Source organism: Carettochelys insculpta, chromosome 6 (genome assembly GCF_033958435.1).
Source record: "Carettochelys insculpta isolate YL-2023 chromosome 6, ASM3395843v1, whole genome shotgun sequence".
NCBI classification, from domain to species: domain Eukaryota; kingdom Metazoa; phylum Chordata; order Testudines; family Carettochelyidae; genus Carettochelys; species Carettochelys insculpta.
The window spans coordinates 59,583,177-59,610,513 of NC_134142.1; the positions used below are offsets into that span (position 1 = coordinate 59,583,177).

At 40.8% G+C, this 27,337-nt stretch overlaps 3 protein-coding genes across 9 annotated transcripts in view; 2 read left to right on the plus strand and 1 right to left on the minus strand.

Annotated features, from left to right (window-relative positions):
• EIF2AK4 (eukaryotic translation initiation factor 2 alpha kinase 4) overlaps positions 1–21,394 on the plus strand; it is an 81,118-nt gene extending 59,724 nt beyond the window's left edge. The window contains exons 27-40 of one of the 4 annotated variants that reach the window (XM_074996962.1): positions 1,136–1,201; positions 1,784–1,954; positions 2,627–2,761; positions 2,838–2,945; positions 3,556–3,684; positions 6,034–6,120; positions 7,547–7,659; positions 8,860–8,918; positions 10,756–10,853; positions 11,956–12,024; positions 13,076–13,120; positions 13,533–13,651; positions 15,481–15,607; positions 16,666–21,394. In XM_074996962.1, coding sequence (XP_074853063.1) covers positions 1,136–1,201; positions 1,784–1,954; positions 2,627–2,761; positions 2,838–2,945; positions 3,556–3,684; positions 6,034–6,120; positions 7,547–7,659; positions 8,860–8,918; positions 10,756–10,853; positions 11,956–12,024; positions 13,076–13,120; positions 13,533–13,651; positions 15,481–15,607; positions 16,666–16,701 — 1,362 coding nt within the window. In that variant the 3' untranslated portion in view covers positions 16,702–21,394. Of the gene's footprint in view, positions 1–1,135; positions 1,202–1,783; positions 1,955–2,626; positions 2,762–2,837; positions 2,946–3,555; positions 3,685–6,033; positions 6,121–7,546; positions 7,660–8,859; positions 8,919–10,755; positions 10,854–11,955; positions 12,025–13,075; positions 13,121–13,532; positions 13,652–15,480; positions 15,608–16,665 lie in introns of those variants that run through there. The other 3 variants (XR_012645938.1, XR_012645939.1, XM_074996963.1) reach the window with 3 other exon arrangements.
• A 147-nt stretch (positions 21,395–21,541) lies between these two features.
• Positions 21,542–24,891, minus strand: SRP14 (signal recognition particle 14). The gene is made up of 5 exons (XM_074996967.1): positions 24,804–24,891; positions 23,825–23,897; positions 23,354–23,466; positions 22,620–22,652; positions 21,542–22,224 (listed from the first exon to the last, which is right to left on the minus strand). Exons 1-5 carry the CDS (start codon positions 24,825–24,827, stop codon positions 22,135–22,137), a joined length of 333 nt encoding a protein of 110 aa, XP_074853068.1. The 5' UTR covers positions 24,828–24,891; the 3' UTR covers positions 21,542–22,134.
• A 75-nt stretch (positions 24,892–24,966) lies between these two features.
• Positions 24,967–27,337, plus strand: part of BUB1B (BUB1 mitotic checkpoint serine/threonine kinase B) — a 223,788-nt gene continuing 221,417 nt past the window's right edge. For 2 of the 4 annotated variants that reach the window (XR_012645942.1, XM_074996970.1), the window contains exons 1-2: positions 24,967–25,244; positions 26,221–26,395. The gene's annotated coding sequence lies outside the window, so the exon portion shown is untranslated. The remainder of the gene's footprint in view (positions 25,245–26,220; positions 26,396–27,337) is intronic. The other 2 variants (XM_074996968.1, XM_074996972.1) reach the window with 1 other exon arrangement.

Here is a 27,337-nt window from a genome sequence, read left to right on the forward strand (position 1 = left end):
ACAAAGAAAAAATTCCTTTGCCCATTACATCGCACTGCATCGGTAGCACTTGCATCAGTAGCCATCTCCTGCAATCGTGAGCACTCAGGGTAGTGATCTGTCTAGTAGTCCTCAGGCTCGTAACAGAGCCCCTGCATGGACCCATCAAGAGATGCTGCATCTTCTTGCAGTTTGGGGAGACTAAGCATTGGTGAGGAGACTTCGGGTGGTCAAGAGAAATGCAGTAATCTATGAGCAGATGTTATCCAAGATGACCGCCAGTGGTTACTTCCGAGACCATGCAGTGCCAGGTGAAGGTGAAAGAACTCTGGCAGACCTATCAAAGAGTCCGGGAAGCCAGACAGCGGTCCGGGGCAGCTCCACAGACCTGCTGCTATTATGAACAGCTGCATGTGCTTATGGGGAGCAGCCCCACCAGGGAGCCTGGCATGAATTACAGCACTTGTGGAGGCACTAGTCTGGAGTCCGGGGTGACCTGAGAAGAGCTCGGTGCACTGGAGGAAGAGGCCAACAAAGAGAAGTAAGGGGGCAATGAGTAGGGGACTGAGGAAGTTCCTCCTGACAGCCCGGAGCTCTTCACCATAGACCTGCAGCCGGTCCCCTCCACACCAATCCATTCCATGCCAGTCCCTGAGCCCCCTGGACCTAAATTGTTAAAACTGAAAACATTCTATTCAGTTATGTTTTTATTGTTCTATATTTTACATTTACTTCACAGCATTTGATCAGAGAAAATGGTCTAGTTAGTTTCATTTGTGATGTTTATTCAGAGGGATGTTTATATCCCAACAAAGAACTTGCATAGATTTTTTTTAAGTTAATGTAATATTTCTGTTTTAATGTTACATTTTGTATTCTACTGAGCAAAAGCTTAGTAGTTTTAAATAGACCCTTTAACCTGTAACATGACCACAGCAGATACAGGATCCTTGAGAGACAAGTAAATATTTTGCCATTGTTCATTGTAATATTTCAGAGAGTAATTGACTGAAGATGTGTACATCAAATGGGGGAAAAGCAGTATTATTAATTTGTCTCAAACAATTAGTAAACTTTTTTTTCCTCAAAAGCTAATTTTCTAAAACATGCTACGATATAATGGTTTTTTTTTTCTTTTTTTTTTTTTGTACTTTAGACTGAAAAGTTAACAAAAAGAGAAGTGGAGGCCAAATTTTGCAATCTTTCACTGTCATCAAACAGCGTAAGTAGCTCAGCACTATATAGTATATTCGTATTTCCCTATAAATTGTTATAAGTCTACAGTACTTAATTTACTGTGAAACCCATTGAAACTTAATTTAAGAATATGCCATGCATTGTATAAAGATGTTGCCACTGCATTTGCAACTGAAATGGAGTTGATCTCTTTGCTGTCCTACCTCTGTGGAAATGGTCTAACTTGTCTCTTCCAGCATTACTATTTTTTGGGTTTCTCCCTTGTGTTTAATATATCGGATTATGCAGATGTTCAAAGAATATGTGGAATATGGTAAACCAATTTCCAGAGGAAAAATGTGTGAGATTCTAAATAGTATTATGCAAAGGTAGGTGTGTGAATATTAAGAACTGGTTGAGATGGGTCTCTCTCTGTACAACTTTTACATGTCTTGGTCGGAGTTCTCATGTGCCAACTCCCTTTCCCAAACTATTAAGCAGAATTAGTCTGTTCTGCAAAATAAGTGGCAGTGGTAAATGTTTATCCACAACAAACCAAATGATATGTTGTTGTAGTTCATATGCCTTCTGCACAAGCATGTATGGTATTGTATCTGTGTATTTTCAGCTTTGTCGACTGTACAAATTTATTGAGCAGAAGGGAGAGTTGAACGATTTAACCCCATTGATAAACACAATGATAAAGCAAAAAACTGGAGTCACCCAGCTGGTAAAGCATGGCATGAAAGATCTGGAGGAAATCGTGGGTCTCTTAAAGAAGCTTGGTATAAAACTTCAGGTTTGTAATACAGTTGGATTATAAATTCTTTGATTTATGGCTCTGTGCACTTGTTTTTGTTTGTAAATCTTACCCCAGGAATCAGTCCACTGATAGTCTGAGAACAGAAAAAAAGCACTATGCAGTTGTGGTGCTGTCTATGATAGACACCAATTAGATCTTCACTTTCAGAGTAGGACCTGTACTGATAAGAAACCGTCATTTGAAGAATACTCAGAGCTGTGTAATTGGATTATTTCAGTTGCATTTTTAGCTGAAAAATAATTCTCTCTCTCTAAATACAAATGACTGATAGCATAAGGGTTCTCTGAAAATTTGAACATTTTATATTCTGAAAATTTAATAAGTGTATAACATACAAATGGTAACAAATGGAGCAGTTCATTTTCTCTAACAAGTTTGCTTTTGAGACTTACACACAAATCGTTAGTAGTTCATGTCCCCTTGAGATGCCTTAGACTTAAGATATTCTTTTCTCACTCAGATTTTTTGACTGCATCTGTCTCTTCAGGGATCAATATTTTAATCAGTGTTAAATCTTCTTCTCAACACCAGAGAAACTGTGTTGAGTTATCAAGAAAGGCTGATGTGAACTATTAAAATATACACAATTGTGTAACCAGAACTGGTGTAAGGCTTAGTGAGAATATAAGATTCATTTTTGTTTTACAGGTATCAGTAAATTTAGGACTTGTTTACAAAGTGCAACAGCATAATGGAGTCATCTTTCAGTTTATAGCATACATCAAACGCAGACAAAGAACTGTGCCTGAAATTCTTGCAGCTGGAGGCAGATATGATCATCTGGTGTGTGTACTTTAATTTTTTTTAAAAAGGATATGCTTTGTAGATGCCATATTAAAAGCATTGTTTCTTTTTTCAGATTCCACAGTTCAGAGGGCCACAAACAGTAGGACCTCTTCCTTCTGCTGTTGGAGTCAGTATAGCTATAGATAAAATAACTGCTGCAGTTTCCAGTATGGAGGACTCTGTAAGTTTTGGTTCCTATTTCATTCATATTTCTGTCATTTCAGTAATCTGCATGAAACTATAGATAGTCAAGAAGTATGAGAAGGTTCCTCAAAATAACTGTACAAAAAATAGGCAGAAACCTCAAGATAATGGTGCATTTTTTGCTTCCATTTTTTAATTTTTTTTAATTATCATAATTATTAAACTGAAATGTAATGCATGGCTTTTTAATAGCATAAAATTCATTTTGAAATTTATTCAGTGATTTGTATCTTTTTCCTCCTCAAACAAGTATAGAGTCATGTTCTCCCCTTTCCTTAAACCTCTTTAAAAATGTTTTTCTCTAGCCCTTGTTTTCATCTGTGTAAGTCATAGGACATTTTCACTCAGCAGCAGAATTGTAAGCCTTCTTTGTGAAAAAGAAAATTAACGTTGCTAAATGGGGAGGAGGTAGTGCCATGTAACTCACTGGTGTAGGCTTTGCAAGTGTTTTATGTGTAACAAGGTAAGATTTATTGAAGAGTTTAATTAAAAAGCTTAGTAATGAACCAGCTCCTATATTGGTTCTCCAATAAAGGCAACATCTTTATACTGGAAAATTTGCTCACTCTTTTCTACTTTTCTTCCAGGTTACTATGGGCTCTTGTGATCTGTTGGTTGTGAGTGTAGGGCAGATGTCAATGATGAGAGCCATCAATATTGTTCAGAAACTCTGGACTGCAGGAATTCCAGCAGATATCATGTATGACTGGTCCCAGGTAGAGTCTGTTTACTTATTTGTTAGCAGACGTCATTTTTGTAAAGGCTGGTGTTGCTAAAGCATCTTCTTAGAGGTTATTCATTTATAGAATCATATTATTGAGCAGCTGAATGCTGCTGCATGGAGAGGAAGGGGTGGGCTGGCTTCCCATGCTCTAGTCACCTGTCCTGCCACACTCTCCACCTGGGTTCAGAGGCCCGCAGCAGGTCAGGCCCGGGCTCGTGCTGCCACATGGAGGGGGTTGGCATGTAGCAGAGGGATGCTCTCCCTTTTCCCCCCACCCACCCCACCAGGAGCAGTTGCCAAGCAGCCCTGGAGCCTCTGCAGCCCAGGCCCAGGAAGGGATGGGAGGCAGTAGATGCAGCAGCTTCATCTTGGCTCCCCACCCACATCCCAGCTCCAGTCTCTTCTTAAGAAGGGAAAACAACACCAAAGGCTTAAGGTGGTAAGGGATCCCTTTGCCACCCGTGTGCAGCACAGCTGCCTGGAGGAGGAAACCTAGATGACTGGATAGCGTGTGGTGACAGTGCCAGTTATTTGAGAGTACTGGTTGATTGAATACCGTTTAAAGGAGAGTTTACTGTACCAGTAGGAAAAACTACACAAATGGAAACTGGCAACTCTTGGTGTGAGCAACAGTAAACAAAACATCTTGTGAGCCGCATATGCAGTACCCCGGTGGGCTGCAGGCTGTCCAACCCTGCTTTAAAGATAATCTGTGCTGCAAGAGGATTCCTGGCAAGGCTATTTGTATTTAAGGACTGACTTCTCATTTCCTCACAGTGAGCCAAAACCAAACAGATTCATGCCACTCACAGACAGATTTTGTGACAATAAAGTACTTACCCTCTGTACCCTGGACAGTTTGGCCATGTCTACACTAGAGTGATCTGTTGAAAGATGTTCTTCTGGAAGATCTTTCAAAAGAGTGCGTCCGCACACAAAAAGGCGGATCAAAAAATCGATCAGCTCTTTTGATAGAGAGCATCCACACAGCCCCTGCTCTTTCTAAGGAATGGGCCAGGGATGGTCACCCTGAGGACTGCTTTTTTGAAAATAGCCCGGGGAGCAGATACACATACTTCTCTTTTTTGAAAGAGGCTTTCAAAAGGAGGCACTTTTCCTGATCCATGAGCGGAAGAAGGCTTCCGAAAGAAGAGCTGCATTCTTTAGATTTCAGATCAAAAGCACATTTTCTGTGTGGATGCTCCACGTTTTCTTCCCACAAGAAGGGATGGATTTCCCAAAAGAACTTGCTAGTGTAGTCGCAGCCTGAAGCAGTCTGGTTCAGTTTGTTTGTATATATGCTTTCTGGTGAATGTCAAAGGAAATGGTGGAGAATTGTCTGTTCTGTCAAATAGCTATGAATTCTCCGCAGCAGAGATTTCTGAGCTACTCAGCTGCCTTGCTGACGTTCCTGTACTCTATTGCAGTAGTACTGTCAACAGTTGTCCTACGACTTCTCACTCTTTTTCTGCATCTGACTATATGCTGTTAAAGTGCAAGTATAACTGGTGTTTAATACCCCTAAAGTCACTTGAGGGTTTTTTTTGTATTGGCCCTTGCTGGTGTTCTTGTGAGACTGTCCAGAGATGGTTAGTAGCAGCCTCTTGATTGCACTTAACCTTGGGCAATTTTCTGCCTCAACATCTAAGGCTGACAAACATTTTAAGTTAGTACAGCAGCATTGGCCCTGATTCTTTGCCGAGAACTGCATAGATGGAAACCCTGTGCAAAGCCCAGTTGAAGTCACTGGAGCTCCACATGGGGACAGGGATACATCTGGGCAGATCTCAGTGCACAAGTCGGGCCAGTAATGAAAGTTACGGAGACTGGGTTATCCACAGTCCATTCCTGATAGCAAATGCAAGGGACACAAATATCCAGCTACTATTTTCAAGTCCTGGTCCAACACACTATAGTGAGCTATATGCTTTGAAGTGGGAAAAGAAAGAAAGCTGCAAGGAAATTGTTCTTCCTGGACTGATATGTAAAGATTTCATTACTTAGAAGTTCAACACACACACAGAGTATACAATACAAGCTTTATTATCTTGCATTGCTGGGTAACTGGGGTTGCCAGATAATCAAATATGCCCAATATTTGAGCTGGGGCTGCTGGTTCTGCTCTGCTGGCCCCACCGCTGCCAGGCCTGACTGGGTTGCCTGCTGCCAGCCTCGGCTGGCCATGCTCCAGTAGATGCCAGTTAACAGAACATGCTGGTTGTCCAAGTGCTGCATAACATGACTTTTTTGTATGTTTTATTGTATGTTTGAGATTTTGATTGTATAAATTGTCATTTTGTACTCTGTCCCTCTTCTCTACTATTATTTTTTCTTTTTATAGTCCCAAGAAGAACTGCAAGAATATTGTAAATGTTCTGGAATTACATATGTGGCTCTTGTCTCTGAGAAAGAAGGAAGTCATGTAAAGGTAAAGATGGGGTGGGGGAGAAATTCTGTGAATACTTAGGATAAATAATCTGCTCTTTTATATATTTTTGCAGAGCTAATACAATATTTTCTGGGAAAAGTGCTCTATAATTTACTAGTTGGCATTTCAGCCCAGTACAATTTCAGAATTAACAAGTGATACAGAATTACTCTGAAGAATGGGTAGTGGATGCAAAGGTAGAGCCATCTTTCTAGTTTTTCACCAGGACTAGTTTCCCTCTTGTATGGGAGGAAAAATAGAATCTTGTAGCTTAAATACAAATATTCTTTACTTACAAAATCATACATTCATTCAGTCTTATCTAAGGTGTATTTGTTTATTTTTCAAATGATAGTGACTAAGTAATAGCTGCTTGGTGACATTATTAAATTAACTGGTGGTCTCTGGCCCTTTCCAATGGGGCAGCTGCTTACATTACAAAACAAATGCCACCAGAATTGGCTGCATTATTGGCAGCTAGCAAAATAGAAGCATAGGGCTGTGACCCCCCCACTTTCTATATGTCTCTCCAGGTCAGGATATATGTGTGAAGGTGTTATTGTGAGGAAGCTTGAATTGCCATTCTCTGTACTGTATCTGTTGTGTGCATAAACAGAGGTATTAGGTACCCAAAGCTGTCACTGATTCTGGGCTATTATCTTTGCTATTTTTTAAATCATCTTTATAAAAAAATTGTGTGTTTTAAAATCCTTTGTGCCAGACAGCATGATTGTATAGTATAGTGATCACATATAATATTAACATGCCTTTCATTTACTGCCATTATCTATCTTCCTTTTACACTAATTTTATAAACAAGTTGGTCTTGATAATCATGTGGTCAGAGTGATGTATCTAAAAATTTAAGGTTCAATAAAAAAAATTAATCTTTTAATACCAAGTGATGATATTTTGTTACCTCAAAGCAAAAATACAAAGAGCATATTAATATATTAAATGTCATAGAGATTCTGTAGTTTAATTAGTCCTCTCATAATTAACAAAACAGAGTGAACCTCTGTAAGTTCAAATGTTGGAGTTGTCTCTTTGCAAAGTCAATGAAAGTCAACCACATTGTAACTTAATCCCTTAATGTAAAAGAGAGAGAGCCCTGCATTTAATGCAGTATTTCCCTCTGTACACCAAACAGAGGTCTTTATAAAATATTAACAAGTGCAAGTGGCCAAGCCAAAGCAGTGGAAATGCAAAAGAAATTATTTAGTTACAGTGACATACCAACCAATCCAGAGGTTTTAATAGGCTAGTGATCAGATAAACTGGTAGTCTCTTTTATTCCATCTGAAAATTGCATCTTTAACAGTTGATAAACCTATCCAACTTATTTTATTTGTGTGCAGTGTATTTATGTACCTATTTAGATTTAGCAATCTGTGACTCATTGAAATGTTAAATGACTATTTTGTAGGTGAAATCCTTTGAGAAGGAAAGGCACACAGAGAAAAGGATTTTAGAGTGTGATCTAGTAGAACACCTGGCCCAGAAACTGAAGACTAAAGTTTGTGATGAAAGAAGTAACAGGTAGCCATATAATAATCAAAATTAGAGGCCGTTTCTTAAATCATATTAAATACAGGCTTTTCAAATAAGACTTCATTTGAGGTTTTTATTAAACTGATTTTAATTAGCATTATCATTGAGAGAGCTTTGAAATTCCGTCTAGAAAAAGACGAAAAATAATGTCATAGCACGATTTCTTTTATGTTTTATGGTTTACCAAAGGCAACTGAGAATAAAATTTTGAAATATTCTTCCTACTGCTTTACAGATTCAGGGCGAGGTTTTCAGCTGGGATTTTATCTGAGCAAAAATTGTTCTAATTTTGCAACATGTGACCATACTAGCCTGCCTGAACATTGATACTGCATATTAATTGCATCACAGTATCCTCTAAGAACTCCATTTGTGGACCAGGAGGATCTTATGCTAGGTGCCATACAAACACAGAATAAACGAGGTTCCTGCCCAAAAAATCTTGCAGTAAAATTCTTGCATTATTTATTATCATTCAGGTATGCACATGGGCATGTGAAAGTAGAAGCACAGACTGATTAATCAGGTCCTTAGTTTTATACTATCAACAGATATACGTGCAATAATCATCAAAAGACTGGCCTTCAATATTATTCTTGAATTGCTTTGCAAAATTTAGTTCTGTAAAAGGATATTTCCATTTTGAGACACATTTAAAGAAAAGTCCAACTATGTGGATGATTTTTGAACAATTTTATTTGCAGGAAAAGATCTTTCTCCTGCTGCCCATCTTACTGTGTTTGATTAGGCCATAAAGTTCAACTCTTTTTCCAGTTTGACATTCATTTATTGAAGTTAACGTGACTATCATATCGCAGAAGCGACATATGACAAATGCAAGATTCTGTATAGGAGTAAATAGATAGGGAAAGAGAAACCTGGTGTCTGAAATAGCTTTCATTTAAAAATAGTAGAAGTGGCAAGGAAAGTTTCACTATGCGTATTGAAAACAGGCTTTTTTAATTCTTCAATTGTATGTTACAGTATTTCTTAACTAATCAAACATTCAGGATTTAACATGTAAATATATGCTGAAAATCTCCATTACATTTTATTTTCAGAAAATTGGAGTGAAAAGAATACAAAATGCCTTTGTATGTGAAAGTTTGCTAACAGTAGCTATATATTACTGTATTGCTTTTACATTGTGTCTGGTTTTGTAAATGTTTTCTCTTTGATTGCTTTTAGAGAAACTTCAGATAATCTCTCAGTACAAAATCTAAAAGGATCATTTGCTAATACTTCAGGTGTGTAAATCGCTCATTCTAGGCTAACATTGACTTTTTTTGTATATAGTGAACGTTCTTTGTGATAAAATGCTGTATAATAATCACATAACAAGAATCATTATAAACAAATCACAATTTTGACCTCGTTAGAGTAATTTCTTTCTAATCTCAAATACTGCGTCTAAAATTTGAAAAGTTTAAATGACATTTTCTATAAAATGCAGACATCATTTTATAGTAAACTAAAAGAAAACGTGCGACTATTGTGCTTGGCTCACCAGTCAACTTGTTCACAGGGCACCAAGCACTTCTTGCCATACTGAATAATCTGAAGTTTTGCTTACTGTAGACGTTTCTCATCCTAGATCTGAAAATGTCTGTCTTGCTGCAAACTGATTTCACTTGTACTGCTGATAGTTAGATTTCAAAATATTTTAGTTTATTCAGTGTGTTGCTTCTTTCCTTTAAAACTTCATACGAACTGGGCTGAGCATAAACACTTGTAGTTTTCTTTTAGACATTGTTTTCATCTTCTTTCATGTAGTATATGCCACATGAAAAAGAAACTGGCTTTTACATTTTGTACGATTTAAAAAAAAAAGTTTCCTGTGGAATTCATGCCAAACCTTTGCTCTGGATGGGAGGGGGGTCAGGAATGTCTAGGGGTGTGGGGTCTGGGTAACGTGGGGTGCACTTACCTTTGCAGTACCCCCTTCCCCCTGCTCCCAGACACTGCCTTCTGCTGTTCTGATAGTCTGGAATTCCAGTCAATCAGAGCAGCAGTAGGAATCTTCTGAGCAGTCTGCCTAGGGTGCTACAGCTCCCGCTTCGCTCCTCCGGTTGGGAGAACAGCAGCCACCAATAGTGGAGCCTGGAGCAGCTTCATGCCCTGGGGCCTCCAGCACAGCATGTGGTGTTGATCTGGACTGCAGCTTGCCTGGTCTGGGCTGCGAGGCTTGGTGCTCCGCAGCCCAGATTCTATGGAGGGGAGTCTTGAGGTGTGGATTTGGACTATGGGTCGGGGGTTTCCCTACCCCAATGTAAAACATGTAAATGTGTACTTGACATAGTGAAGAATGAACTGTGTTTAAAAATTATTTGTAATACTCAGAAGTTCATGATTAGGTAAACAATTAATGCTGCATATTTCCTGAGCATAAAACATTGAACATTTCTAATCTGGTACCTGTGGGACCAAATGGTGACGGAAAAGAGAATTTGCTAGCTCACAGGAGGTCAATATTTTCTAGCATATTATGAACACTTCTGCTGCTTACTGGGCTCTCAGAAGACATTTAGGGATAAATTACAGCTAAATAACAGAATAGAACACTGAGAGCCAGGACAGGGGTAGGTAAACAAATTATAAGGGACCATAGGAAACTTGGCCATACCCATGATAACTGGTCATCCAGCTAACTAAAATCATGTCAGATTATGGAGTTCACCAAATGAGAGAGTTCCAGTTAGAGAGGTTCAACCTACAGAAGAATTTTTCTTCCTGAAGATACTTGTGTGATTCAACTAAGAATCAGCATCAGCACTGGTATTTGATAGGAGATAAACTATATATCTATGTATCTCTCTGTATATATATATTAAAACATAATAGAACATGTATTTATTGGCATTAAACAATTTAAAATAGAGGAAAAAGGCTCTTGAAAGGGGTTGCAATTATCTCCCTAGGAATAAAATTCTCTAAATTCTTCTTCTTTCCAGTTGGAATCCTCCCTTTTTTGTTGCAGTAACCCATTAAAATTAGTTGACGTTGGGGTTGGAGTTGTTTGAAACAGGAAGTGACATGCTTGATTATGTGAAGAAAGATTACATTTTCAAACTGCTTCCATTTTAGGTTTATTTGAACCACATGGAACTTCTGTAGTACCAAACGTGAGTGTTATAGCTCCTGAAAAGTTGCCTGCTAGTGTCAGACGGCGTTATGAAACGCAGGTATATGCAAGTTTTTTTTCCTTTCAGTTTTGCTTGGAATTTTTTTTTCCCATGATGTAGTGTTAATTTCATGATCACAAGCTGACCTGCAGGATCTGTGCCTCGTTTAGTGTCCAAAATCGATTGTGGATGAGGCAAAGGATTGCAAAATGAGGAAAATGTTTTTTGGTTTTTTTTTTTTTCCATGGACATAAAGCATTAAACGGGGAGATCAGGAGACCAGTTCTTGGTGCTAATGCAGCCTTCCCTTGTGATTTGGGACAAGGCTATCATAATACGTATGTGCTCTAGACAGCTCAGAGAAGTTTATATGGGGAACCTTAATTCTGGCACTTCCTAATTTTTGAGTGCTTAAGAAAATGTTATAGTTACAAGTTAAAACACAGATTTTGTACTTAATGTGTATGCAGTAGACTCAAATCTGTGTCTTTTATAGCTTAATATTTGATTATGTCCTCTCAAAGAAGGGGTATAAGCACAAGCTTTCCAACAAGGTGCATACACAGTGCTCCACTGTGCTTAAAACAAAATGTTTAGTGGTGTAATGTTAAGCCACTGCATGAAAGAGAAATGCAGTTTTCCTCACAGGGGTGCTAACAATAATACTGTGGAACGGGATTGAATGCGCCAACAGTTTGATATCCTATTGCCCAGAAATGACTCCATCTTTCCTGCACTGCAAAGGAGCTACAGTGTATTCTAGGGCTTTCTTCTGTGGTTCTGCTGCCAGTCTCTGATTCCAGGGATGCTGTCTCTTATCTTTGTGAATGGTGGCCCCCACTAGCACTCATAAACATCCTAACCTTGACTCTAAAGAAATTCACAATTATGTGTGAATTTTGCTTAACCTCATTAGTTCCAATATTGTCTCTCCTACCACTTTACTCACTACTGGCAAAAATACCTCATGAGTGCACATGAGCCATGTGCTCACATTCCTGACTTTAATGTAAGATCCCCCATATTACTTGTTAACAACTGAACATTTGTTGTATCAAGCATTAAATGTTGTTTCCTGAAACTGAAAACAAAGGTTCCCAACTTCAGGGTAACAGAAAATATTTGTATATTACTTTTACCTACTATTAATTTTAATTTGCAGGTACAAACAAGACTGCAGACCTTCATTACTAATCTGCAGCAGAAAACAAGTGAGATTGAAATTTTGGCTGTAAGTCCGTTTGCTAACGCCTACAAGAAATGGCAAATGCTTGGTCATTAGACAGATCAATACGAGCATAATTAATTTTAATTGCTAGCAAGGTAGCTGACACTAGCAGTAATCTTAGCTTGTAGAAATGGCAATTATAACCAAATTTAGAAATGCGTTGTAAAATAAAACCCACATGATATTTTGTTAGTTCACACAGAAGGAGGCATTTCTCAGTATACTGAGACTGTTGGCTATAGCAAAACATTTATATTTTAACCACTTGTCTCTAATTATATAATATGTATGTGTACAAGTCCTAATATGTGCTGTGTGATAGTGGATTTAACAGCTGCAAGTTGCTGTTACTTTATCAATATAAAACACTATTTAAATGTTGCTTTTTGGGTTTCCTCTCATCAGTTTCAGACGAACTTAAAAATGGTACATCTTTTCTATTTGCCCTATAGGTATAAACATATTTATCTTTTTCTGAAATAAAGGGAGGCCTTTTCATGTACACAGAGAATTCTGCCAGACGTAATTTGCCTTTGGAAATGTTTGTACGTAATGTAGTCTTAGTTTAACAATAAAATTCTCATGAATTCCAAATCCATTTGCAAAACTTCTTTATAAATGAGACATTTTATTCAATAAAGAGATCCTCATAGGGACAAAATGATAATAGGAATAGAACTGGAAAAATAAACTACTTTTACAAGTTGATTCTCCATAATCCAGACTGCCCTAGTCTTGCAACACCCTTGATCTGGCATTGTCTGCAACCCCGTTGGTGTTCCTGGGATAGAGCACTCACATGGAAAAAACGGTGGGCTGGGACCAGGAGCATTGCTGGACCAGGAAAGAATGGAGCCCCAGCTCCCCAGGATCAGAGCAACAGAGTGTGTGGGAGCTGGCTACCAGGAGCAATGCAATCAGCATTGATCTTCCCTTGTCCAGCAAATTCCCTGGTTTGGGTCAGTGAGGTCCCAGAGGTGCTGGGCCTGTACTGGTTAAACTATGTAACATTTGATTCCTTGACATTGACCTCTTTGCCCTGCTGTTTTTGCAGGTAGATCTGTCAAAAGAAACAATAATCCACTTCTTATCACTAGAGGTAAGCAATGAGGAGTATACATGTAATTTGGAGTTAACAGTAGGTTTTTAAAGGTTTCAAGTTAATGGGGTGAAATCCTGTCCTTATTGAAGTCAGTGGTAAAATTCTCATCCAGTTTTTTCTTCTTAGTTTTTAAGAGACGCTAAAAAAATCTCAGGCATAAAGGGCTTAGATAAGGACTTGAAAAATCTGTTTTTGTTTAAAATGAAGAAGAGCTATTTAGAGATGTAACAGTCAAGTTTTACATGCAGTTTTGGGCATTTTGGTTCAAGAAGGTAGTTCTTCGGCAGGATGACAAGTAGACTTTTGCTATTCTGTCTGCATAATCTTCAGAAAAGCGAGCCCTCCACTCAGTGACACTATTTTTCTTTCATAATAAAATGTAATACATACTTGTCCTTTTTCCCTATAGTATGATGGAGATGAACAAGCCTTTTACATGACTGTGAGACAATTGTTGTCACGACTGCCAAAGCAGAGATACCTGAAAGCTATCTGTGATGAGATTTACAATATCAAAATAGAAAAGAGGTAAGTGTATTTGTTACCTCACGTGGTACATACTGCAACAGTTAAGCTGATTTACACATTTTACTCTGATAAATGGGGCTGTTGTAAGTTTTCTCTAGAGAAAGACAAAGAATGCGCCCTTTTGAAAAGTGACTTACTCCATATAGGTATTTCCTAAAATTATTCATCTGTTTCTTAGCATGAACATGCCTTGTCTCCATTTCTGTGGTTATGAGGCACACCCTAACATTCGTCTAAACACTACAGTCTATACAATTATAAGTATGTAACTGAACTGTGGAATATGTAAATTCTTGACAGGGAAATTTTAGCTCACATTTAATCATTAAGTTCCCTCTCCAAGTTATTTACACATTTGTATTTTGGCAGCATAACTAGTGATAGATGTGGGGTTGAACAGCTCTTGTGTCAGCTGGCAGAATTTCCCTTCTGACAAACACTGTCACACAAAGACTTGGATTTCAGAACTACTGAGTATCCATGGCTCCCACTGATTTTGGTAGAAGCTGCACGTATTTGCCACAGCTGAAAAGGCTGAGGACCTTTTAAAAAAACTCTTCCTTTTGATACAGTAAACTCTCCTATGCATAAATGCAGAAAGTACATTTGCAGATGAGTAATTTAGAACTCAAAATCAAGATGTAGCCACTCTGCCCCCTCCAGCATGAGCAGTGTTCACTTAACTTTGGTGAGCCCTTCAATGCTACTAGAATTAGTCTGTCTAGTGCCTTTTAATTCTGGTCTTAAACACTTTTTATACTGGAACTCGGTGACTGCACCCCTCTTTTATTAGGGGATTTCAAGAACATCTTCTGATAACATTTTTAGTTGATTGGATAATGCATTCATGCTTAACCCCTATTTTATCTGATAGGAAACAGCTAAATTTCTGAAGCACAGTATTATCAGAACAGAAACATAACTTTATGAAAGTTGAGTATAGCATGTCCCCAACTTGATTCTTCACCATTTAGCTGCTACTGAAAGCCATTTCAAAGGTATTAAGCTAAGTTATTATTATTAAGTATTAAGTGTTATCAAACCTAACTTAGCCTTCTTAAGTTCAAGTGTTTTTTACAACACAAAAACTGTTTCATAAATAGTCAGCACAGGTGCCATGAAAGTGTTCTTGGAAGTGGTGAAATTAAATTAAATTACATGCTGCTTGTCCCCCGTGACGGTGAATGTTGTCCTACATAACCGAGCTTTTACATGGTCAAAGTTAAATCTCTCCCCTCCTTCTGCCTAGGTGGAAGAAAACTTATTCTCTGTTCTAGCATTCAAAGCCTTTCTAGTAGGCATTCTTCAGTCTGCATAGACTATGGATCGCGCCCTTTAAAGTTTTAATTGAGGACTTCATTCACAGCATCTGTTGTGACTATAAAGACCCACACGAGAGTGACAGTCCTTGCTGCATCTCTTGCAGATGTAGTGGGTGTCTGGCAAGTCCTTATTGTGCTTTCTGTGCGCTCGCTTCTCCTCTGCTAGCTGTCTGATCCTCAACTCGCCCTTCTGAAGGCCCTTGTGTAACCCCTGCCTCCATCTGCTGCGGTCGTCTGCTAGATCTTCCCAGTTGTCCAGCTCGATGTCTACCTCTCTGAGGTCTCTCTTGCAGACATCTTTGTTGCACAACTGGGGGCGTCTGGGAGGTCTTTTGCCAGAGGCTAGGTCACCATACAGGATGTCTTTTGGAATCCTTCCATCGTTCATCTTGTGGACGTGGCCAAGCCAGCGGAGTCGACGCTGCCTGAGGAGGGTGTGCATGGTTGGGATTCCAGCTTGCTCGAGGACGGCAGCGTTGGTCACTCTGTCCTTCCATGATATTCCAGGGATGTGCCTGAGGCAGCGCAAGTGGAAGACGTTCAGCCTCTTTTCCTGGCGGGCATACAGGGTCCAAGTCTCGCTGCCATAAAGGAGGGTGCTGAGGATGCAGGCTCTGTAGACTTGCATTTTGGTGTGAGTGTACAGCTTGTTGTTATTCCACACTTGCTGAGTCTGGACAGAGTTGTGGCTGCTTTTCCGATCCTCCTATTTAGCTCAGTGTCCAACAACAGGGTGTCAGTGATGGTGGACCCTAGGTAAACGAACTCGTGGACAACCTCTAACGTCATCATCTTAGTCATCTTGAAACATTAAGGGATGGAAATTGTTATGGAGGGTGGCAAACAGAGGTATAATGAGGAAAGGGCTGACATTAGGAGTAAACAATAATGCTAATTTTTAGAAACAACAAGCAGTCATTTGGCATTTTAGAGACTAACAAATGTATTAGGTCATGAGCTTTTATGGAGAAAACCCACTTCATCTGAAGATCCACAACAGCTCATGACCTTTGTTAGTTTCTAAGGTGCCACAGGACTACAGGTTGTTTTTGAAGTTACAGTCTAACACGGATACTCATCTGAGCTAAATTTTAGGAGAAGCTTGGACAGTGAGACCTTTCTCCATGAACAGACTTTGACAACATGGAGATATATACATATCTTATAGAGCTGGCCGGGACCTTGAGAGGTCATAGAACCCAGTCTCCTGAACTCACAGCCAGACCTATTGCCATCCTTGACAGATTTTTTTTAAATCTAACCAAGCCCAGACTCTTAAAAGGCCCACTCAAGGATTGAGCTCACAACCCTGTGTTTACAAGGTCAGCGCTCTAACCACTGAACTATTCTTTCTCTCAAGTGTTGTATTAGTATAATTGCTTGGATATTTTGAAAATAAGTGGACATAACACAAGATAAATTATTTAAAACAATGCTTCATTTACAGCAGGATTTACAAATGATGTAGAGTAATATCTTTCCCATCGCTATTCATTAGGATCTTTTAGACTACATTATGAACTCTGAATTCTCTTGACTCCAGAAATTAGGGTGGTGGGTTTTATTTTTATTTATTTATTTATTTATTTTTGTTTGTTTGTTTCTTGAGGAAGGGGGAGGCTTAGAATAATCACTGGATTACTCTGTGCTCTTTAAGGTAACTTCTAACAATGTCCTTTTTTCCTTCTGCAGAATTCCTATGCTTATCCTGTACTCTTATCGAGATGACTACTACAAAATTCTGTTTTCATTCTAAAGAGACATCTGTTGGTGGGATGCTTAAATAGCATGTGATGCTACCAAAGATAGAAAATCTGGAACAAAAATCATTAATTGAATGTGAAATAAGTGTTACACATTCATTAAGCTGTGATATACAGAGACTGGCAATTACTGCCTTTATTTTTTTAGTGTAGTGGTCAGCTTCATACTTTCCATTTTTATATATAAATATGTAAAACATATTAAGTTTCATTTATAAGAGTTCAAAATAAATGTTAAGTGGTCATGTTTCTTAATGCACAGTCAGATTAAAAGTGTAAGGTACTTCTTCCTCATTTGTTTGCACAATGTCAATGCTGAGTAAGGAAAATAAGACTGACTCAGGAAAAGAACTGCAGAGCTGTTTCTAAAAATGCCTATAGCTTGCAGCTGCCTTACATCATTTAAGGCTGCAGAATAATACTATCTTAAAATTTTTTAGAAAAGCTGTTTTAACTAAGTACCCAATGGTTTACAAATATGTATACCATTAATCATCAGTATGTGGGATGAAACCCCTGCTAAGTGTTCTTACTCAACTATGATCTTAAAATTAGGTATCTTACAATTCTCTGATGGCACATTCACTTTTTGTGTAAGCCAGCTGCAGATGTATAGAATTGGAAGGAAGGAATTTTACAACCCTAATACAAAACAGATTTTTGAAGAGGAGGACATGATTGCTTTACAAATAAAGCACCATTGTGTTCCGATAGCTTAAGTACAGTGAGAAAGGCAGTAAGTTTTAGTAGTTGTAATGGTTTTGTTTAAAAGTAATTGTATAAAAGGACTTAATTGTGAATCTGAAGGGGAGTACTCTAAAGGTTACAGCAGGGGAGGGAACCCCCCAGCCCATGGTCTGGAGCTGTTCCCAGAGGCTTGGGGCTCCCCGCCCCAGCATCTGGCCCATGGGAGGAAAGGGAGCCGTGAGCCTCACAACCAGATCAAGCAAGCCAGGACAGGACTGGACCCAGACCAAGGTGGTGGGGGAAGACAGGAAACAGCTCTGTACAGCATGTGCGCTGCCCTCCTCCCTGGGCAAAATGCCATGCCAGAAACTACTCCTGGGAGGGTTACCCTTAATGGGAAGGAACAAAAGAGGATAGAACCTGAGTGTGGCAGGCAGCCAGGCCAGGCAAGCACACTCACCTCATGGCCAGTAGCTGCATACCCATCCCTCTCCTATGGCCTCCTCTCCCACCTCCACTCTGCTCCTGCCCTCCCCATCCCAGCCAGCCTTCCACCCCTCCCCAATTCCTATGCCTCTCCCTAGCAGCCCTCTCCTGCACACTGAATCTCTCATTTTGGCCTCACCCCAGAGCCTGTTGAGTCCTCAAAAGCAATCTGACAACCCTGGACCCTGAAAGAGTTAATCTGGTCTTTGGGAAGCCCTGCATCTTAGTCCTCCCTGCTGCTTCTCTCCCACCCACAACTTCCCAGGGCTAGAGAACCTGGGAAGCAAGATAACTCAGCTGGGGACCATAGTGAGACTTGGTTGGGCAGGGGGCTGCCAACTGATTTTTCTGTAGTGCAGGGGCTCCTGACCCAAAAAATTCCCTGGCCCCAGATTAGAAGCCCACCATTTCCACTATTCATTGTTCTTCCTTTATATGACCTCTTGCAAATAGCCTCCTCTCAGTTCTGCTGTCTGGCTCCAATGAGGAGCAATTTCAGGTAAGGTCTTGGTCCAGAGCATATTGATAGCATCATAGGTAAGGAATTGTTAGTATGCCTCTAACCATATGCAACCAGTGACTTTAAGTAGAGGCTTATAAACTAAAGCATGGTTGGGTGAAGTTTCTCCTGCGTGACAAAAGACACACAGGAAATCCTAGATTTCCCCACTAGCTGCAAAGTTTCAAATCTTATTCCAAAAGGAAGTGCTAAAACTGTTCCAATAAGAAATTTCAAAAATCTTCAAGCATTAAGCCTCAGTTTCAAAAACAACAGAACTGTGTTGACTGACTTCCTCCATCTTGAAAAATAGGGCCTCAGCCAGAAACCCAACACTGGAAATTCTCTCTCAATGTTAGCAATGATAAATGAGGACAGGGCCTTAGGACAGAAAGGCTTAGGCAGTCTCAATTTCTTAGGCCAGGGGTGGCTAACGCTCCAGCTCTTTGAGCCATTAAATGCGGCTCCTCCTCACAGCCATGTGCCAGGCATACCATCTGCCACTGTACATACAACCACCACTTGGTGGGAGAAGCACACCGTGACAGCTATAGGGCAGCAGCAATGCAGGCTCTGGCGAGCCATTGGCATTGAGTCGGGGGGTGGGGGGAGAAGGCACTAGGCCATGTATTTTATCTATATTATATACAGATAATACACATACTCCCTAACTGGTTGGCCACACCAGTCTTAGACTGTAAAATCTTTACAGGTATGGATGTCTTTATTTGTAGTTTACATTGTACCTGGCAGACCTCAACCCAGAACTGGGGCTCCTAAATGGTATGGTTATAGACATTTGTACAAGCACCTCTTTTAAGTAAGGGTACAGGTTTATTTACAAGACTTCTTGACTTTGTTTTATACAAGAGGTTCCTGCCACCCAAATGTCCAGCAGCTCTTTCTCGTCAGAGCATTTCTTTTACCCTAGCTCAGCTACAAAGCCTTCCATCCATTGACACGTTTTTGACAAATACAATAAACTCTTGATTTAACCGACCCCGATTTAGCAGACTTTGGGAACAACAGATGTCCACCGGCTCCCCCACTGTTCCCAAAGCCCACTTAATCAGGGTCCACAAAATCCTAAAGGCCCTCCACCCCCCCCAAATAAAGAGAGTTAGAGGGGACTTACCAGATCTGACATGGCTGAACCCTCCATGGCAGCCTGGACCGCTGCCACATGCTCCTCCCGCCGGGGTGGGGCACATATGCAGGCAGATGGCACTCACATACACAGTGGGAGGAGCCTGTGGCAGCTCCAGTGGTGGCTCCTCCCACTGCACAGCTGAAAAGCTCCCATTGCGCAGCAGCATGGTTCCCTCAGCAGCTTGGCAGGAAGGCTTTTTTGGTAAGTTGAGGGTATTTTTTTTCCCTCCCTCCCTCAAGGAGCTGATAGAAGAGGTAGCTGAGCCGTTAGCTCTCATTTTTGGAAAGCCATGGGAGACAGGAGAGATTCCAGAAGACTGGAAGAGGGCAAATATAGTGCCCATCTACAAAAAGGGGAACAAGAACAACCCAGGACATTACAGGCCAGTCAGCTTAACTTCTGTGCCAGGAAAGGTAATGGAGCAGGTAGTTAAGGAAGTCATCTGCAAGCACTTGGAAGGTAGTAAAGTGATAGGGAACAGCCAGCATGGTTTTGTAAAAAACAAATCATGTCAAGCCAACCTGATAGCTTTTTTTGACACAACAACAAGACTCGTAGATAAGGGAGAAGCAGTGGATGTGGTATACCTAGACTTTAGTAAAGCATTTGATATGGTCTCGCATAATATTCTTATTGACAAACTAGGCAAGTCCAACTTAAATGGGGCTGCAATAAGGTGGGTGCATAACTGGCTGGCTAATCGTAGCCAGAGAGGAGTAGTTAATGGTGCTCAATCCTGCTGGAAAAGCATAATAAGTGGGGTTCCGTTTTGGGACCAGTTCTGTTCAATATCTTCATTAATGATTTGGATATTGGCATAGAAAGTACACTTAAGTTTGCAGATGATACCAAGCTGGGAGGGGTTGCAACTACCTTGGAGGATAGGGTCATAATTCAGAATGATCTAGATAAATTGGAGAAACGGTCTGAAGTAAACAGGATGAAGTTTAATAAAGATAAATGTAAGGTGTTTCACACATACAGAATGGGAAAAGATTGTCTAGGAAGGAGTACAGCAGAAAGGGATCTAGGGGTTCTAGTAAATCACAAGTTAAATATGAGTCAACAGTGTGATGCTGTTGCAAATAAAGCAAACATGATTCTGGGATGCATTAGCAGGTGTGTTGTGAACAAGACACGAGAAATCATTCTTCCGCTGTACTCTGCGCTGGTTAGGCCTCAGCTGGAATATTGTGTCCAGTTCTGGGCACCCCCATTCAAGAAAGATGTGGAGAAATTAGAGAAGGTCCAGAGAAGAGCAACTAGAATGATAAAAGGTCTGGAGAACATGACTTATGAAGAAAGGCTGAAAGAATTGGGCTTGTTTAGCTTGGAAAAGAGAAGATTGAGGGGGGACATGATAGCGGTTTTCAGATATCTTAAAGGGTGTCATAAGGGGGAGGGAGAAAACTTGTTCTTGGCCTCTGAGGAGGAGAGAACACGAGGCAATGGACTTAAGCTGCAGCAAGGGAAGTTTAGGTTGGATATTAGGAAAAAGTTCCTAACTGTCAGGGTGGTCACGTACTGGAATAAGTTGCCAAGGGAGGTTGTGGAATCTCCCTCACTGGAGATATTTAAGAACAGATTAGACAGACGTCTATCAGGGATGGTGTAGATAGTGGTCGGTCCTGCCGTCGGAGCAGGGGACTGGACTTGATGGCCTCTCGAGGCCCCTTCCAGTCCTAGTGTTCTATGAGGTGGAGGGGGGAGGACACAGCCACAGCAGTCTGGTGCAGGTGGGTGGGCAGTAAACCCGCTAACAGACACTCCTCCCCACTGCAGTCTGTTAAATTGAGGTTTACTGTGCACAATACCTCTGTTCAAGCTGCTTATGGTGAACCTTCTTAGTTTTGCTCTCAAGTTAAACTTCCACCACTGCAGCCTCCTCTGCCCCTTTATTACATAATTGGCCCACTGAAAACATGGACAAGTGTATAATCAGACCAACAATTCACAGAACAAAAATAAAATAAAGTCACAGTAGACATTTCAAACAAATATATTGAGTGTTTAACAGGAACAAGGAAACGTTACCTTTTCACATCACTCATTCATACCAAGGTATCGGGAGATAATATTTACAATACAAACCATTCAAAGTAAGAAGCATCAAATCCCTGACCGCAGTCATCAGAATGAGACTTATAACTGTCAAGACTTTAGTAACGTGATGCTCTAACACTTATTTGGTCATGATGACCTCTTAACTTGCTACCACTGCTAGAAGCTAAATTAATAGAAAAAAAAAAATAAATTAATGTTCCCAGTAATTTTCAGTCTCCCTACTTAGTTTACACTGGGCCTATGGAATTAGGCATTAATTCATTGCTATTTAAGATCTTATGTTGCTCTTATGATCACACTGCATCCCTCGAAACAGTTTACATTGACTATCCTATGTAACAAAAACAATATGGCAGCTGAGAATAAAGAGGTTTCAATCTAATCTTGTGACTTTTCCTGCCAAACAAAATCTACAGGAACCACTTATTTTCTTTAAATGCTAGTATTGTTCACAACTCTGTATTCCACAGCCAAAAGAATGTCTTCCCATTACTGAAAGACTTTCTGTTCCATCACTGTGTTGCTTTACTTTTCTTATTTTTGCTTTTCTTGTCTTTTTTCTTCAGGCCATCCATGTTAGCTCTCAAAAGGTTGGAATAGGCCTGCAAACATGAAATAAGCACCTTTAAAAAAACTCCAAGACAGTACACTCATGTCAAAAATAAAAAGTTACACATCATCTCTACTTTAACCTATATTTCTATATAGCTCCCATACTCATCAGAAAACCACTTCTCTTTCCCAGTTATACAAGAGATAAATTTAAGTGAGGCGATCTGGAAGAGTGTAAATTGAAAGACAAATACATACCATGATATGGAACTACACTTCAAGTTATAAGTGCTTTTCAACAACAAAATTACTTAACCAATGATTTAGGGATAGGTGAGAGATGGAACAATTTGTAACCTTCCAGGGCTTATTGTAAATTATTGAAAACTCCTCCTTACAGTGCATGAGAACAAAAATGGAAGAACAGAGAATAGAGGAAGCTTACCATCTGAAATTTGTTTACTTCCTTTGAGCTTACCTGTGCAAAGCAAATTAGAGTGTTAAGTGTGAAATACTGGAAACTTTATCTTGGGACAAAAAATTTCAATAAACATTTACTTGTTAGTTAAACCCCAGGTCCCACTCAGCTGTGCTTAACCTGAAACTGTTGTAACAGGTGATCACATTCAAAGAGTTGACATCAAGACAGTGACAGAGACCACATGTGAAACGGGTTTCAGAAAAGTACTCTATCACATCTAGTATTAGGAGAACTATTATCCACCCCTACCACCAGCCTATTGTCACCTATCAGTAAGAGGGTGACACCTCCTCCCCAAATATATGCCCTTTACACTGAAAATTGTTCTCAAAGTTCTAAACCAATAACTTGTCTGCTTATTCCACTACCTTCCACTTCCATATGTATTACAGTCTGTCAAGGTCCAGTTTTTCCAACATAATGTACTCTCTTCAGATACCTTGTCATTCATTTGTGACATCCATTCAAACTCTGCCACAGGAGCAACTGAGCCCCATATCTCCAATATCCAAATGCCCACGTTACCTTCATATGCGCAAGTTCTGACTGCTCTCATACCTGACACAGCTGTTTTAGCTATCACATGTAAAACTGTCTGGAATTTTTACATGAGCTAAAGTTGGCATTCAGCCTCAATGATGCAAATATTTCAGGAACAAATGAGTTTGTGTGCTCTCTGACCAAGAGTTGCTACTTACCACTGTGCTAATCTTCTTCTTCCCATCTGTTGCTCTCAGAAGACATTTATTGTCTGCTGGCTCAAAACCTTCTGCATGACCCTTACGTGGAATGGGTTTTGTTCGACCATCATCTGTGTTGAAAACCAAAAGCATGCCTTAATCTGTTTATCTAGAGGTTATTAAAACAGGTATTTTTTCCCCAAAATCTGAGTGCATCAAGACAAAGAAAGCCTTCACCACCAAGCTGCATACCACTAATTTTACAAGTTCCAATGAGAGCTGTTCAACATTTCCCTGAAGTGTTTAAATTTCAAACTACATCACTAAAAATCTGAAAGCGAAACTTGACTTCTCTTTTGGCATTCCCAAGAGAACAGAAAGAAGTCTACAAAACCTGTAAGAACAAATGAATTTTTAAACACTCATAACAGAACTTTAAATTAAACTGACTATACTCCTTTAACCAAATGAACAGGCACTGATACTTACATTTTTTCAGTGTTATGTAGACACTCCCTGAGGTTCTGCATTTTTGAAAAAGCCTTGTTAGTTCTGTCAAGAACTGCAAATGAAAGAAGAGAACCAGCTCCGATTAAGTAGTACCCGAGGGCAATAGACAAGACAATTTTCCTGCATGGCAGTACTTGCTACTTTTCTCCAAATCATTAACAGCAGACATCTCAGTAAAGGAGCACTGTTACAACAGAATGCTTCACAACACCTTATACGCATGACATACCAGGGTTACACCACTGCAAGTACTGCATAGGGAAACTATTCCAATAGCTGGGCTGCGTGCATACTAGTTCCCAACTTCAAAGGAAGCATGATAAGTAGGGTGTCAGAAGATTACTAATGAAGTGCTGTGGTGCATATGCAGCACTTCATTAAGCTAATTCTCCTCCATGGCAACTTCGAAGTGCTGGCTTGTGTGTACCTACTGCTAACCCATCGGTATTTCAAAGTGCCTGGGCTACTTTGAAGTCCCTTTACTCTCAAAATGGGACCACTTAACTTCATCAGTAATCTCCCGATACCCTAGTTACCACGTTCCCTGGGAAGGTAGGAGCTAGTGTAGACACAGCCCTGTAGACTGCCGAAATCTGGAAAACACTCCAGCTGGATTCAGGCACTTCCCTGAGTGTGTGCAAATCAAACAGGACAGCTGGCACAGGAGCACCAGAAAGCCAGGCCGCAGCCAGCCTTTTCCGCCTGAGCGCAGTGCTGGGGGGAAAACATAAAATTGCGCAGATCGGGAAACGGACCCGAAGGGCAGGCCCGCAGCATTCCTGTTCTCGCCCGGCCCAGGGTCCCTCCCAGCACCCGCCGCCTGCAGCCGGGAAGCACGGACGGCACTTGCCGCTCCCGGGGTCTATCGCCCCCCAACACGCACACTCCCCCTCTCCCGCGCTTCCACGAGCCACTGAGCGGCCCGCTTCGGGGTGGACACCCGGCAGCGCGGTCGCACCTGCTCACTCTCCAGCAGCACCATCCTACCAGCTCTGGACACACCAACTCATCAGCGGCGCCGCCTGCCCCCGGAACCGGAAGTGCTGCGCGGAGCCCCGCCCCATAAAGCGCGAGGCGGGGCTGCGAGCTGACGCCGGCGCCCCCTGGCGGGATACCGCCTACGTGTCTAGGGACGCTGCCGTGTCAGGCCGGGGCAGTTGCTATCCGCCCCTCCCCCAGCGCCCGCTCCCTGCTTCAGAGACTGCTACAGCGCGGCCGGGACGGAGGTCCCTGGGGGAGCAGGGCTGCTTGGCTGGCTCCTATTTGCCCCCGAGCCTTGGCCTGGTGCCCACCAGCATAGGGGGCCTCCCGCATGGAGCCCAGCCAGGAAGTACCCCCTGCTTGCAGCTGCGGGAAACCCTGTGTGGGCAGTTTGCTGCATAACCTCTGCCTGCCGAAAGTAAGTCCTGTGACGTGGAAGTGGGTTGTAGGCTGAAGCATGTGGGATTATATCTTCCCCACACTTACTAATGTCTCAGCATTCCTGTACTTGTCCAGGGAACTTAGCCTCCCAGCCCTCCTCTCGGGTTAATAATGGAACCGTTATTCCCATTTGACAAGTGGGGAAGCAGAGGCACAGAGGCGAGCAAGGGTTTGGGTAGCATCACCCAGGAAGTCCGATGAGCTGGGAAGTGAGCCCAGGTCTCCTGAGTCCCAGGCCAGGACCCGTGGCTTGAGTTGGGAGTCAAAAGGCAGTATGGAAGCCTCTTGTGGTTACAGAAGAACACATTCAGAATGATTATGTGTGTCATGTGTAACTAATGAAGTGCTCAGACCTCCTGAAACAAAACCTCAGAGAAGTGTGTACAGTCCCACTTGATTTCCATGTGAGGTGTACTCACAGGCCTAATAATCTCAGAGGGATAGATTTGTTAGTCTGTATCTTCACAAAACAAAGCAAGCAGGTCTGTAGAACCTTAAAGACTAACAATTTTATAACCAGATTCTGGAGTAGTGGGTCTTTCGCACGAAAGCTCATTACCTAATAAATAAAATTGTTAGTCTTTAAGGTGCTACATGACTGCTTACTTTCTTAAGCCCAGTAATGATATTAATATCAGCACTGTTGACTGTTTTCCTGCTGATGAAAACATGTAATAAGGGAAAGGGATGATTATATTACAAAGCAAAAAAGTAGTCAAGTAGCCCTTTAAAGACTAACAAAATAATTTACCTAATAAATTATTTTGTTAGTCTTTAAAGGGCTATTTGACTGCTTTTTTGTTTTGCTAGTATATAGCCCAACATGGCTCCTTCTCTGTTACATATTACTAAGGTTTGTTTAGTATTGTGAGTGACTTCTCAGCGGTACCACAAGTGCGGGGTGGATGCACAAATTGCCTCTCCTTCATTTTATTTATTTATTTATTCTTCAGTGAAGGGAGCTAAATCAAGCCCCAGAAGCCTCTTGGAAGCCTTGGGTAGATTTTTGCACTGATAGGTAGATCAGTGTAGAGGAGCAGAATTGTTCATGTGTGCTCATACTTCCAACATCAGGGAATCACTGCCAATACTGAATAACGATGGTGGCATCTTATTCTGGCTTCTCAGGTGAGTGGAACTTGTTTTATTTAGAAATGTAAAGAATACCATTACCGTTTTCATTTCTGATTTTAAGTCTCCTTGTGCATTACCCACAATGCTGTTTTACCCAACCCTGCTGTGCCAGCACCTATCCCCTTCTCCCGTCTGAACTCTCCATATAAATGTTTCATCAAAAAGAGTTTCCTCAATGGACAAATACGTAAGACATACATATACGAAGATCCAGGTGGATGAGCTATCTTGGGCCAGTGGTGAAAGAAGCAAGTTTTCAAGCTACTTTGTCTCTCTGATATCTTGGGACCAACCCAGCTGTAACCAAAAAACAAGCATTCATACGTTTATTTCACTCTTTGCAGGACAATAGTATGTTGTTATTTACAAATATCATTCATAGAGTGTGTCCTCAGGGAATTAGCAAAAGTAGTCTGTAAGTATGGTGACTCATGAGACAGTTCTTCTTCTCTGTTTCAATTATATTTGAGTAGATTTCCCAAGTTGCTTATGTCCAAGCCTTCTCAGGCTTGAGAAATGTCCCATGTGCTAACTGTCACTGAAGGACATGAAATCCTGCAGGATATGACATATTCTCTGAAGTACTGTGGAGTGCATTTTGGTTATGATGTCAGATGTAACTTCAGAATATGAAAAGGGTAAGACTCTTAGCATTGTACACTAAATGGCTAAGGGGAAATATGTGTATTAGAGTGGAGAGAAAGTACACTTTTCAGCCATAATATTTGTACTTCTTGACTAAAGTCAGAATTCTGAAGAGTGGAAATATCTTGTCAGTCCCATCTGTAATGGTAGGGTTCTCCACAGGAAATGAAATGTGATGTAGTGCTTTTTCATATTTCTAAGGGTGAGAGACTTTTGTCTTTTGCACTTTGTTGGCCTTATAGTGGACACTAAGGAAATTATTCTTCACCGACGGAAGAACAAAAAAAAAAA

Bases quoted from the DNA above. Each gene is read 5' to 3' on its own strand.
- SRP14 (XM_074996967.1), bottom strand. From the start codon at position 24,827: ATGGTGCTGCTGGAGAGTGAGCAG. The intron at 23,898-24,803 runs GTGCGACCGCGC...TTTCATTTGCAG, and splicing joins TGCTGCTGGAGAGTGAGCAG to TTCTTGACAGAACTAACAAG. The intron at 22,225-22,619 runs GTAAGCTTCCTC...TCATGTTTGCAG, and splicing joins AAGTAAACAAATTTCAGATG to GCCTATTCCAACCTTTTGAG.